Source organism: Balearica regulorum, chromosome 10 (genome assembly GCF_011004875.1).
Source record: "Balearica regulorum gibbericeps isolate bBalReg1 chromosome 10, bBalReg1.pri, whole genome shotgun sequence".
NCBI lineage: Eukaryota > Metazoa > Chordata > Aves > Gruiformes > Gruidae > Balearica > Balearica regulorum.
Genome location: NC_046193.1, coordinates 5,753,424 through 5,767,789, shown reverse-complemented (window position 1 = coordinate 5,767,789; position 14,366 = coordinate 5,753,424). Strand labels below are relative to the sequence as shown.

Genomic DNA, 14,366 nt, shown 5'->3' with positions numbered 1-14,366 from the left:
TATAGTAATGACTTCTAGAAGTTCAAAACCTATATTGCTGTATCCCAGTGGCTTAGTACTTTGATACAAGGATAAGAATCTCAAAGTTGTCCACAGGGTGTTAGCAAAGTTCTGCGGTAGTAGAAAGCTGCTACTGGAAAATGGTAATGGACTCCAGAGAGCTTGTTTGTCCATGTGCAGACTGAACTAGTGCATGCTGGTAGGAAATGGCACCTACCACCTGTCTGATGGCTCCACAGTGGTTTCTGGACAACCACTTTAATGGTAACAAAACAAATGCTGGAAACTGAAGGGTAAGTTCTGACCTAGTCTGGAATTAAATATGAATTTCACTTGTAAGAATGTAGAGGACAGCCATACACGATCAAGTAAAAACTCCGTTTTCCTCAGTGTTCCTGCTGCTGGGGAAGAGCCTAAGAACCACATGGTGACACTTTCCCTGACAGTAGCTTAGCTTTCAGCTCATGGACCACCTTAGCGAGGAAGTCTTTCTGTTTACTAGACTCAGGAGGTTTTAGGTTTTGTGAGGGTTTTTTTGTGGTTTTGGGTTGGTTCCTATTATTATTATTTTTTTCTTCTGAGAATTTGTTTTCTTTTGGAGCCTGTGTTAACTTTTGGAGATGAAGTGGTCTCCATAGCTTGTCCATTTAGGAGTCTCAGAAGCTTAAATCTGTTTCAGTCTAATAGTCATTTCTTCAATTGTTTGCCTGCTGCTTGGTGACTGTTGTAATGTGCTGGTGACCCTCAGCTCAGGTCTCTATAAGTAGAGGCCCAAGCTGTAGAAAGAATGAAAAGGCTTGCTCAGACAGAATGTCCCCTACTGACAACATCAGGAGAGGTGCCAAGGACTGAGTGGGCTTTGGAGATGGGAAGACCTCCTTTGCTTTTTCTGGGGAAGGGATAGTATTGGGAACATATGAAGAAAGCAACAGCTCACTAAAGAGAGGATGCAGTCTGCAGAATCCTTCATCTGACACCTTTTATTACACAAAAGTTAAAAGGCAAAGACAGCCTGTGCTTCCGTTGTGCCCTTTGAAGAAGAGGGTGCTATTGAAATCCATGAGAGGGTTCCAGACAATTTAGTGGGAATCGGCACAACTAGCACTTAAACATCCTCTCATCTCAGCCTATAGGAGAATATTCAGAACCAGAGTCTTGATTTGGTGTGGGGCAGCAGCAGCATCATCTCATTGAGACCCTGCTGGGCCCTAAATCATAGTGATGACACTTGTGTCCAGAGAGGGTGTGAGCTCTCTGTGTCTGGGTTTGATCACTCTGTGGCGATTAAGTTTGGAGATAGGACTCTAAGGAATAGTTTTGCCAGTTGGAGCCCAGCGATGGTTAGCTTTGTTATTGTCAACAGTATTTCTGCTCCGGTCGATTCAAGAGAGTATTTCCAGCCTCTAACTCCCCATTAATTTGTGGATGCAAAGTGAGCATTAAAACCAGGGAGAACTTGCATGTTCTGTAAGTCAAAACATCTGCTGGCAAGTCTTCCTCTGGTGCTGTGCTTTAATTCTCTCCATGCAGTGCCAGGCTTCAAACAAAGGCCTGTTGTGTGGAGTGGAAGCCAGGGTGGCTAATGCTTGAGAACGTTGTTAATTGTGCCCACATGTGTGATTTTGGTAAAAGCATCTCTGCTGGCCCAAACTGAAATGCAGTGCTGTGTAACACACTGTGTTTGAGACCACTTTAACATACCCTGGTGCAAAAATGTAGCATAAACAACCCAAACTTTGTGTCTACGGGAAAACTCTATTTGATGTGTCATACTATGAAGGCACGTTTTTGGCACATTAATTATGAAAGGCCAGAAATTTGTGATGATAGCTCAGGAATGGGGGTCTGGTGGCAACTCAGAGTTTTCTTGTGATCTGGTGCTGGGGAGGTTACTTGGACAGGAAGAGCATGGGGACAAGATCCACCTATTTAGCAGCACCTGGCAGAACATCGCTTTAAGGCATGTGTTGCTTCCAGGAGCCATGTACTGTGTGTAACCTGTTGCACAAAATGAGTTGGTGTCCAGATCCTTTCCTTCTGCTAGGAAGGAAAGGTTGGTTGTCTCTGACTCAGAGCTTGGTGCAGTGTGTTTGGGTTGGGGTTTGCCTATGGGTTTTTTTATCAGAGTAATTTTTCCAGATTTCACTGAACTTAAAAACTGTAGTGGAAATATCTGTCTGCAGCATTTTTAAAACCAATAGTGCTGAAACTTTTCACCATGTAATACCTGTAAATAATCCTTGTTCTTTAGGAAGCAGTTCATTATCAACATTGATATCCCAGGTTCAAGCTGCTTATCTGTGACTGCACACACAATATGGCATGTCTTGTCCTGAGTAAATGTGACTCCCTAAATTGACTTGTTAGTGCAGACACAGAAGCAGCTGCAAAATTTGCTTCCTAGTTATATTTATGTAGCTTCTGTAAATGCTTCTGCTTGTTGATTCAAAGTCTGAAAAGAGGGGCCATCTTTATCACGCATATTTTATTCCGTGGTTACAACAGAAGGGTTATGACTCTTGTTCCCAGGCACGTTGGTAATGGCATGAAGGCAAACACAGTATGACATAAACCACCAGCATTGTTTCAGTCCTGGGGACAGAGACACATGCAAAGATAGAAGCTCAGTTGTCTACTTAATTTTGCCCTGTGTGAAATTTGCCCCTTTGTAGTCTATTTAGTTCTCTCTGGTAGCTGAGCCCTCTCCCATTAATTCCCTCTGGGAATATTTTTTCAGCACATGTGGCTTTGTTCTTCTGTTCCATGGGAATCTGGGTGAGGAGGGGACAGGCAGCTGAAATTAGGAAACTAGGAGGTCCTGTTTAAGCTCTGAGAGTGGGGTAACAAAGGTGATTGCATTCAGTTGTAACTTCTTGGTGTGGAGGGCTGATAGATACTTCTATAAGCGCAAACAGACTGTGTTGGAGGAGAGTTTTGTTAAGCAGTCCTCAGTTGCACTGTCCTCCACTTACCTTGCCCTCTGTGAGCAGAGCAAAGCAAAGCTTTGGACTCACTGCTGCAAGCACTCAGTGGGTTTGCAAGGGCTTGCAGAACCCAGCATCCTGCCTGCTTTCCTCATGTGATCACCAGAGCCAGGTTTCTGCACTGCGGAGGTGTTTGGGCCAAAGTTTAGGGAGGTGCTCAGTCTTGTGAATTATCTTTGAAATGTGATTATTATTGTAATGTCAAGAAATCCCTGTCTCAACATTGCTCAGTCACTGTATTAATGGAGAAGAAAGTCCTTTTCCCAAAACAAGGCTTTCTAAAATTCAAGCTGTGTTACCTTCGCAGCATCATTGTGAATCAGAGGAAAAATAGATCAAAGAGAAGGAGAACTCAGCCAACCATGGATAGGTAGTTCCTTTTTTTTTGTACAGCCAAATGAAGCCTCACCATGATTGCATTAAGGAAAGGTTTAGTTTGGTCCAGGACTTCTCCAAAGGAGGTAGTTTGGGTTATGAGCTCACCAGTCTTTTACCCCTAGAGGGCACTCCAGGCTTAGGCTTGCAGAGTTCCTGATGGGTCTATTTCTGATCCACTCCTCTCTCATATGCTGTTTTAAAGCAAATGAAGGCATATTTGTTCAGTGGAAACAAAAATGGTCTCCTTTTATCCCTTGCAGCTACTGTGTGGGTAGAGTCAGATTCTCGGACACTGAGTTTTCGTTTTTGCTGGAGGAAAGCTACTGGGAGGAGAGCTGCAGTTCTGCTTGGGAGGATTGTCACAGTCCCACCATCCCCTCTGACTCTCAGGCCACCCAAGAGTCCCCTGGTGACACCTCCTTGACCTGTTGTAATCTCAGCACAAGATCCAACCCTACATGATTTTTTTTTCTGTCTTGGCTTTGTTGTGGTGGCTGTGTCATTGTCCTGTAAGGGGAGACACACACTGTAGGGTGAGGATGTGTGTTTAGCCTGGGAGACACCTTAGGGAAAGAAATTACAGGTGTCAGCCATGCTGAACATTTTTTTGTACTCATGCAGAAAAGGTCATGGCTGCAATCTCCTGTGAAAGCAAGAAAAAAGGTTTAGTGGTTCAGTTTATATTGGTCTGTCTAGTTCAATAATCTCTGTCTGATTTGGGCCCATAGCAGATGGTGGGGGCAAAACTACAAGGGAAAAGATAGATACAGAAGGATGCCCCCTTCTTTTAATAGTCAGCAGTTAAAGGCTGTTCTTAGCCAAAGCTGGATTTGGGGGCATCCTGCTTCATAATCACTAATGGGTCTGTCCTCCATTAATGTGTTTAATCCTCTTTTGAGTCTCTGTGTCTGACCTCCATGACATCATCTGACAGTGAATCTTTGTAATTTTGTATTGTAAGTGGGAAAAGTATTTTCTTTGCTTCTGGTGCTGCCTGTTAATTTAACAGGAAAGCCCTTTTTATTGCGTAACACATAAACCATCCATGCTCTTTATAGCATTTGTAATTTTTTAGTCCTGTTGCTGTCTAATCAAGTCTTTTTCCATCTATGATTTTTAAGCTTTTAATTTGTTTCCCAAGATAGATTGTTTCTTTCCCATGATAACATGCTTAATACACTGAAACCATTGCTGTTTACTTGTGTCTGTCAGCTGAATGGCAGTCACTGTGCTGGGGTGTTCTGCAAAAGCACTTTAGGCAAAGATTTGCTCAGAGAACCCTTACATGAAGTTCAACCTTTGCTCAGAGAACCCTTACATGAAGTTCAACCTTACTTCTAGCTAAACATGATCATTAACCTTTCAGGAAGGTCAAGCACATAGAGAAGGGAGGATTTTTACTTCTTGAGGAATATATGCAAATATAGAATGCAAGGTGGGGCTTTTCTCCAGTGCTTTATGTCAAAGCAGTGTACACATTTTCTGTTTTAATCAGTGCTCAAAGGATGCATTTGATGCAGAATGGCCTTTCATTTCCCTAATTTCATTGGCACAAATGGTTATTTTCAGGGTCAAAAGGTCACACTGTCTAGTGAATACAGCCATTGATCAGGAGTCAGGAGACTGGCTTTTTTTTTTTTTCTTTCATGGTTTTGCCTCTGACCAGTTGTCTCTTCAAAGGAAGGCTGCTTCTCCTTTCTGAGTCACTGGCTTCGCAATCTGGGAAATAAAAATCATAATGGTGCCCTATCTTGTGTGTAGCTGAAGGTCCTTTCTTGAAATATATATAGGCTCCCATAAAGTATATTGAACATAAATGCAACAGGGCATTTTTTAAATAGATAAAAAATTAACGACTATCTGTCAAAATGTAGGTGTAAACAAATGTGCATTGCTGTTGTGGCCTCACATAGGTCAGATTTTGCCCATATGATAGGCAATATTTTATCAGTATGTTGGGAGGAAAATTACATTTTCTGAAGTGGGCAGTGGCACAGAAGTTGGAGAATGGGAATTATAAAGGAAGCCTGTTGTTGCTGCAGAGCAATTGGAATTGCCATTTGTGGTAGGCATAAGAGTTTAATAAGATCATATATGCAGAGACAAATAATGCAGCCTGTGCCTTGTGGCTGAGGGGCCTCTGCTGCCGGAAGAGCTTGGAGGAAGACTTGGGGCTCCTACAGATATTGGCTGACTATGAGCACCCATTTTTAGTGGGCTGCCCATCAGGGTAATGTGTTCCTTATGTGTGCCAAGTACAAGTAGCAGGATTAAATAATCTGTGTACTGCAGTACTGTAATAGTTGCAAAAATATTATGTCCAGTTACGTTACTGACCAGTTGTGAAAGAAATGGAAAACTAGGTTTGGAAAAGAACCACTAGGTGCATTAACAGCTGGAAAAATCTGCCTTGTTGTGGAAGACTGTTTATCTCATAAAAGACAAGCTTAGGGGGTTAATTACCTGGTGCAGGGAGCAGAAATGTGATAAATCTCTTTGGTTTCATAGACAAGTGTGTAACAAGCACTGTAAATGCAGGCCAGAAGAAAAGGTGCACGTCTTTAACAGCGAGTGTAATTAATTACTGAAACAGCTTAGTAGGAGTCTATTGCTGGCTACTTTAAAATCAGGACAGGATGTTTTCCCAGGACAGATTTCTTCTTATTCAAAAGGAAATGGAGAAAGAAACAAGATTATTCCTGGCTAGCTGGCCAAGATGAACTATGGCAGTAGTTTCTTCTGGCTTCCTATGCAAAAAAAAAAAAAAAAAAAAAAAAAAAAAAAAAAAAAAAAAAGGCTGTGCTAATGCAGAGGATTACTTCAAAGTTGTTGATTTCCAGGACAGACTTAAAAATGTAAATTTAAAGCTAAAATCGGTGCTGAAGGCAGGGAAAGCAACAGCTGTTCTTTTAAGTCACACACAAACCTGTTCCCCAGGTTAACTTATATAGACCTTCCTAATATGTTCTAACAGATCTCTGTGTTGTTAATGCCTTTTTCTTTTTTTTTCCCTAAAAGAACTCTATGAAGTCTTCAGCTTTTTAATCTCCCTTTTCTGATTGAAAGAGGGTCTCTTATTTCTGTGAGTTTCAGCTGAGTAGCTTAGCTCATCAGCAGTTAGAGCAAGAATTAGGACTAGAACTGGAGAAAAGCAAACTGTAGAATGGCTTTAACAGGAGGGGTGGGACTCGAGGGGATTCCCACATGAACGGGGGAAAAAAATCCATTTCCTATTCCCCCAGCTTCTTTCAGTCATCTATGTAACTGAAATTTCAGAGCTAGCGATTAGCAAGCTGGACCAGTGCATCCGTCCAGATGCTGTATCTGGCAGTGGTCAATACCAGTATCTGCAGAGAAAGAAAATGCCTTGCTTCTGGAAAGATGTGCCTAGATAGAGGTTTGTGCTGGAGACCCGAGGTACGGGCATTTTACAGTGACTTTGATCTTTTTGCCCCTCTTGGACATGACTGAGTTTAGACATGACACTGTGGTAGTTTCTCTTGGGCACTAGCACATACAGGTTGCAAAGGCTGCTGCCTTTTGGTGAAGTCATTTCTGGGTGCTGTCACAACCTCTTCTCCAACAGATGAAATGGCACTTGGCACGTACCCTGACACATCAGGAGCTGCTTCTGTTGTGCAATGGAGAAGTCAAACCCCTTCCTCAGTATTAGGCATGCCTTATTACTTCTGCCTAAAGCCATCTTTCTTTCAGGATCAGCGGCTTCTTCTGGAGTTACTCTGGTGTTTTGCTTTCTATATGTGTATAGGGGGAGTTTCATGGGCTCTGTGCAACATCTTCTCTTTCCTACTTCAGTGCTAGGCAGGAGAGCCCAGGACAAAAGTTCCATAGCCCACCTGCCCACTAAGCATTGGGCTGGCTTGGTGGCCTGGTTTTTGGGCACGTGGCAGTGATCTTCTGTGGCCATTGCCATGGAGTTAGGTTTCCAGCTTGGTTTCCTGGTGTTTTGTCATGTGCTGATTGGCAGCCAAGTGGACAAACAGGAGGGGAGGGGTGATTTGGTTAATATCAGATCAGGCTCTATGGAAAGTCCTGGATTCTGAGAAGAGAAGTTTCTGGAAAGCACACAAATAAGTAAAACATTCCTAGGAAGTGTGCGAGAGCAGAGAGAAGGTTAGCCAGGTTTTCATGTGTCTCTTGCTTTCCTTGTCCTGTTTGCTAACCTGGGAAGTTAGAGCCTCTTGCCACCCTGGCTCATACCCCTGGAACCTTGTCTTCCCTGCTTTCCCCAGAGCACGTGGGGCACGAAAAAAGGGTGCTTCTAGGGAACACAGTGTGAATTTGTGACCTCCAACCTTGCCTTTCCCGTTTCTCCCCTCCTCTTGTTTTTTCTTAGCCTTGTACTTTTAATCGCAGAAACATCACATGGATCATTCACTGTTGTTGGACTGTAGCACGTGATTGCCTCAGCTCTGGACTTCCACAAAGCTCTGTAGCTGCAGTTGTGCAGTGAGAATCTCTACCGTTTCCTCCCGACTGTCTTGGTGCTGAAAGCTGCCTGACACTGCGCTGTCTGCTGGTTGGAGCTGTGCAGCTGTGGAGCTTGTGGTTTGGGTGCTGGCAGACACTGTCCTCACACTTTCTTTTTGCAGCTGTGGTTCCAAGAAATATAGTGAACTGGAGACCTGGCCACAGGGAGGGGGAGGTAATACCAAGAACCTGTCAGAACATGAGCGTGTGTTGGGGAACGGCATTGGGGAACAGGAGTTGTGGGTGGAAGGGTGAGACAGAGGCTCATGGGAAACTGGTGGTGTTCGCAAAGTTTTGCGTTTGTTTCGCTCAGCAGAGAAGATGGGAGGAGGGGAAACCAAATAAATGACAGTGTAAACTTAAAGCAAATCTGGCAGTGAAGCAAGACTTCCTGGAATCACAAGGTGAGAGCAGGCTGTGAGTGACTTGGCTGAGAGACAAAAGCTTGAGAACCTCTGAGTGCTGGAAATCAAGTAGCATGGGAAGCAAATATTTGCATCCCCTGTATATGGAACCACAGGTAATATGTCTTTTCTAGTCCTTGCAAATTCTTCCTTTGCTAGTCAGGACCAGATACCCTTCTCCCTCCCAAGGATGTCCTGCATTTCTCCCTGTAGAAGTTTTAAATTCACTTCTGGCAAAGATAGAGAGGGTCTAGATACATTTTCCCCACTCTGTTTTGTGCTAAGCAACAGAATGTAGGCATCACTTGATGCCTGCATCATCTCTAGCCCAGTGCAATGTAAAAACTCTTCCAGATACTTTGCTTTGCACTTAGCTCATGAATCCACAGGTTTCAGAGGTGGCTGGTGCTCTTGACTTCATCTTGAATATTTATTTGCACAAAATCCTGTAAAATAGCGGAGAAGGGGAAGTTCGTTGGTTATTGCTGTGCAAGGGGAGTTCACAGCATGCAGAGAGATTGGGATTTAGTCACGCTAGTAACTCTGCAGAGCTGTGAGCTGGCCTCATCCCTAAGCCTGCCCTGACTGTTGTGCTGTCTGCCTGTAACAGATGACAAAAAGGCCCTGGAGCACACTGACGTTGCTGGTGTGCCCTGGAAAGGCTCATGGCAATCCTGCAAGCTGTGGGAGAGAGGACAGCTGTGGGGCAGTTTTAGCCATACATAAGATGTGCTCCGAGGGACAGTGGTGGCTACTGAGCTCACCTTTCTGTGTGACTTCTAGCTCTTCTGCTGTGCTGCTTGAACATCTCTGTACACACATCTATTGAATGAAATGTGCAATCTCCCCCTGCAAGCAGATGTCAACAGGTCTGAGTTGTGGGGCTGCCTGGACAAGCCATGTCTGGGCCCCTCCTTCCCTTTCACCTTCATGCTATTGCTAGCAAAAGCAGTGAGAGGATTTTAGTTTCTTTCTGTTTTTGTCTGTTTGCCATTCAGTCCCTCCACTCCTTACAGAAGTGGCTTTTGGTGGGGGAAGGAGCTCCTCACACAGACTAGGGGAGAGAAGATATTAAAAATGTTCTATTTCCCCACTCTGACACAAATATCACACTTATACCCACATACATGTACACCAGGCTCCAGGATAAAAGTAGTTCTGCTAGTACTTGCAGCACTGGTTAGCAGGATTGTAGTGCAGGCTGTGTTGTTACTGACAATAATGATGCATGCTGTAAGCAATAATTTGAATTTTAATAACTCCACAGTTGAGCACTCATCCTATCCATTGGTTAGCATGCTATAGGTAACTGTGGAATCGGGTCGCATTTCTAAGATACTTTTTGAATTTATGATTTTACTTGCTCCTTAATATAGCACTTTGGATTATTTATTTTTCTGTATTTAAAGTTTTTATCTACAACAGTAAAAACAAAAAGATGATTCAAGAGCAGCCAAGCACTGTTTGTTTAGATGATGTCGGAATCTGGTTCTGATCTTTGTGCTTTCTGCTTTTCTGCAGGAGGTCAGTTGCCCTCACGCAACTGTAGACCTGCCTATTCCTAGCTGGAGTTTGGGGGACCCGTTTCCCCGATGTAAAGTGGTGTCAGTTGGAAAGGTGTGGTTGAGGTTTCTGGAGCATCGGGTTCAATGCTCTGCTCTGCTGTAGTCCTCCTCCGTGAGTTTAGGATGGTCACTTTTACAGTTGCTCATCTGGAAAATGGGAGTTGTGAGGATACATGTGTTAAAGGTGCTGAAGTGCTCAGCACGTTGCAGGGATAAGGCACCTGAGCGAGCCAACTGCTTTTCCTGTTTTTAGAGACTATAATAAAGACACATAGATTGTCAAGTCTTGTTTTATCCAAAATAGCATTTTTCTGTAGTGAAGGACACTTCTCTCTCTGTATTGAATCCTGTAAATTATGTGAGTGAAAATAAACCCTTTTGAATGGCCTGCCACTTCAGTTTAAGTGCCAGATTGTGGAGAATTAACCTAACGTATTCCAAAAGTTAATTATAATTTCATCTCTCAACCTTTAGAGCTGGTGATCAAACTGACGGTTAAGATGGCTTTTAGCAATGTTTGCATTATATTAACAGGTGTGTGCTCTGAATCTGTTCGATCTGAGATGATGTGGGTATACACAAGCAAATGCATAACTCATAACAGTTACTTGGGAAGACAAATGCCATCGCTCCAAACGTGTCTCCCCCTTCCTCCCCCAGCTTTATATGCTGAGCGTGACGTCGTATGGTGTGGAATTACAAATGCAGAATTACAAAATGTCTTTATTCCAGTGCATTCTGTTTTGTCTTTACTTCTTGCTTTTATTATATACATAATTACAAATTTAATTCGACATTGAATAATCTGTACTAGTAATTATTTTCCTAATCTGCCAGTTAGAATATACCTTCTGTTTTGCTTGCAAATTTATTTCATAAAATAATTTATTTTCATAATTGTTGAACTTGCTGATTGTAGTGAGATACTAATGTCTGGAAAAGGATGTAGTTTCTTTAGGTTGTCACGCTATTTTTAATATCTTTTAATTTTGAACTATTGTGATAAATGTATATTATGAGAGAACTAGCCTTTGTATCAGTAAGAAGTATATGAAATAACCAAGACAATGAGGCAAGGGAGTCAGGAAGTAGAATACAAAGTCCAAGTAATACCATCGCCCCTTTTTTAATATCCATGTGGTAAGAACTGAAATCAGTCATATTTAAATAGGAACTTTGGCAAGCACTCTGAAAATACTTTCACTGTGGAATGTGTAAAATAGAAGTTCCATTAAAAACTTTAAGCTTGAAATTACTAATGATAAACCTTAAGGAAGTTAATAAATGCTGACAGTAGTACTGTTATATGGAAGTTACATTTGGACTTTTGAAATCAGTAACTTAAGCTACTCTGTGATCAGCCCTGGAGACAGGGGACTCTTCTGGGTTACTGCAGAGATTTCCTGGAAATATTTGTAAGTGACCAGAAATGGCTGGTATTTAAGAGTTATTTAATGGCCGAGGAGAACTTTTTGGGTGGCTCTTCTGTGGTCTTGGAATCATCAGCACCTGCTTCCCCAAACCAGCTGCGTTTACAATCTCTGGCTGTCTCCATTGCAGAAGTGTTTTCACACTGATTCATCTGGAGCTGTTAGCTGAAAGACAAAAGCCATTTTCCCACAAAAGTGGGCAGATAAGGTGCTTATTTTTCCCTGTTGTTATCTGAGTGCTGGTAGTCCTCTAATGGTTTCCCACAGTCCTGTTGGGAGCCTGTAAGAGTGTTTTCCTCCATAATCATCTAGGAAAGGAATCCCAAAGCAACAGAAGGAATATGTCATTCTGGAGGCTGTTAGCAAAACTCCCTTATGACTGCAATGCCAGTAACAACACGGTAACCAGGGTAGGGCATTGCAGTGTGGCTCGTCACACCTGGCTGAGGAATCAGTCACCAAACTGAGCTTTGCAGTGAAGACACACCTCAGAGAGAGGCCTCTCAGAAGAGTGCCCTCCACTCTTCTGAAGAAGTAATGTTACTAGTAAAAAATATGGAGTGTTTACACATTCAAATAACCCAAAACTTTCCTTATGCTTCCAGGCTCTTTCAGTGGGAGGAATCAACAGGCAAAGGATTGTATTAAACTGGAGCAGTTCGAAGCTGCCTGGCTTTGCAAGGCCTGGACAATGTTGAAATATGCCTGTTTCTCCATCCCAGGCTGTGAAGTAGTGCAAGCTTCACTTCTCCACGCACTGGGTGTGTGCTTGCATGCAGGGGCACAGTACTTTAATATGTTCAAAAGTAGTTCGTGTCTTGTGGGAAACCTTAGAAAATGCTGTCTGCCAAAACAGCCCGTGTCTCAGGTGCTCTGCTGCTGAGGATGTTTCACTGAATCTCATCTACCCTTATGCTTCATTTTTATACCTGTTTGTATCCTCCCTCCCTACTTACTGCAGATACATATTGGCCTAGCATGAAGGATGACCAACAGCAACAAATATCTTCATAAAAACTACAGCTTTGCACAAGGCATCTATTACACTGCACTCCAGTTAGGGTGATATATCCAGGAAGGGCTTAGGCCTTTATGTACCAGCATACCAAGTTTAGGCTCCTGAAAAAGGCCATTGCTTTACTAAAGAGAAGCTGACCTGCCTTCCAGGACATGTTGCTTTTAAATATTCCTGCTTATGCCAGGAACATATAAGATTCTTTTTAAAAATGGAAAGCCAGTAATTTTCTTGGTAATGTCTTTAATTTTTAACTGTTGGCAAAATCAAGCCAATTATCTTTTGTAAATTTTGTTAAGCTTTCTGGATTTACAGGAGAGATCTAAGAGGAGACCTCTCAAGTGAAATAGCCTAGCCATTGTGGGCAGCACTTTGGGCTTGTTTCTGTACTGGTGTTTATAAGGTTTCTGTCTTGTAGTTTTCTTCAGTGAATAGCAAGGGAAGTTCATGCTGCAGTCTGGGGGGAGGCACATGTGTGCTTTCTCTTGTAGCCAGTCACTCATTTTCACAAATCTTAAAACTGTATATCTTTGAGACCTCTCATGCTGTGTTGGATTTTATATGAAATTGTGAAGGGATTTAAAAAAAGAGGAGATTGATGGGAGGGAGGAAGCTGTGATCATAGAGATCCAGGAGCATGGATGAAAATCTTTTCTGTGTGACTTGATAACAACAAAATGGAGGCATCCATAATCTGAAATCCACACAGGGAGCTGCTCATTTGGGTAATTTAGTAATTCATTGCTTTTGCTTTTTATGTGCAAGCTGGATTATTGGTTTAGATGGCGTTAGGAACTGTACATCTGCCTCCAAATTACTTACCATACTGAGAAAGTGTAGAAATCTTAAATTTTGAAACTTACAAATCCTGAAAGCTGGAATTTTTGAGTAAATAATATTGTGTTGCAGAAGCTAATGCGCTCCAGCTGTTTGGTTATTGTTTTTCCCAACAGTGCTAGAAGATTTCAGAGGATCTGTGGGAAATTATACCCTGAGGATTTGGTTACTAATCAAAGCACCCTGTGGGGGAGATGGAGCTGAAGTGACTTCTGGCATGCTGGTTCCATTGCTGCCAGCTGTGTTTTAAAAATAAGCAACAAAAATACATTTCATTTGGCTACAGAGTCAAGAAATTTAAATTCCAGTCCTCAGACCACAAAGGTGTGAGTCAAAACAGCTCCCTTAGAAATTTGTTTGGTTTTTTGTGGTTTTTTTTTTGTTAGGATCTTGTCTCTTTAGTTGTGGAGGAAGAATCTCGGAAATGTGAGAAGAATTCAGGCCTCTGCTTCCCAGTTCCTGTCCCTCATCCTGTGATCCTGGAGATTGGCTGTGGCTCTGGAGCAATTGCTCTGAGTCTGTTGTCCAAACTGCCACAGGTGAGCTTTTTTCAGTGCTCATGGTACAATAGATGCCTGTGTTACAGGAGAATCCCACTCTGCTAGTCTTCACTGACAAACTTCTTTGCTTTGATGGGACTTCAGCAGCTAAGGTCTCTGACAGTCAGGCTCCATAACTTCACACTTGGTAGAAGAGGGATATTTAGGAATTGCTCTCCCCAGCTGTCTGCAGGAGCAGCCAAGACATGATCAGAGCAGAGGAAGTGAATGTGCTCATTCTTTAGCTGTCACAGCTCACTATTAATCACAGCTTGAAGCGCTGATGGGTGTTGGTTTAGTCAAATTTATGGGGCAGTCATCTCTAAAAATCACCTTGCTGTGAATCGAAAGATCTTGTCTCTAGGAGACTGAAGACTAAATGAATATAGGGAAGGGATTCCACAGAAGTGTCAGTACTTGGTATCAATATGACAAGCATATGTCACACTGCCACAACTGCCAAACCATTTTATTTTTAAGTCCTTTGTTCCCTAATAACAAGCCACACCTTTTAAACAGAGTGAAAAGGGCAGTAAGGGGACTGAGATCTGGGTGACCAAAGCCTTTCTTGTCCCTGATTGTTGTGGCATGTAACATGCTTACTGAGTTACTGTTGGTAAGCAGAAAGAGAAGTGAATCCAAGATCTCATTGCATGTGGTTAAGGGAAAAATGTTCCCCTTTCCTCCAAATTGCAGTCAGTTCCTTCTCGTGAATGAGAATTG

At 42.6% G+C, this 14,366-nt stretch overlaps 1 protein-coding gene across 6 annotated transcripts in view; it reads left to right on the top strand.

Moving 5' to 3' along the window:
* Nucleotides 1–14,366, top strand: part of HEMK1 (HemK methyltransferase 1, mitochondrial release factors N(5)-glutamine) — a 32,556-nt gene that overhangs the window by 6,464 nt on the left and 11,726 nt on the right. For 5 of the 6 annotated variants that reach the window (XM_075762890.1, XM_075762891.1, XM_075762889.1 and 2 more), the window contains one exon: nt 13,491–13,643. The exons of the other annotated variant lie outside the window; for it this stretch is intronic. In XM_075762890.1, the coding sequence (XP_075619005.1) occupies nt 13,491–13,643 (153 nt within the window). The remainder of the gene's footprint in view (nt 1–13,490; nt 13,644–14,366) is intronic. 6 annotated transcript variants of the gene reach the window in all.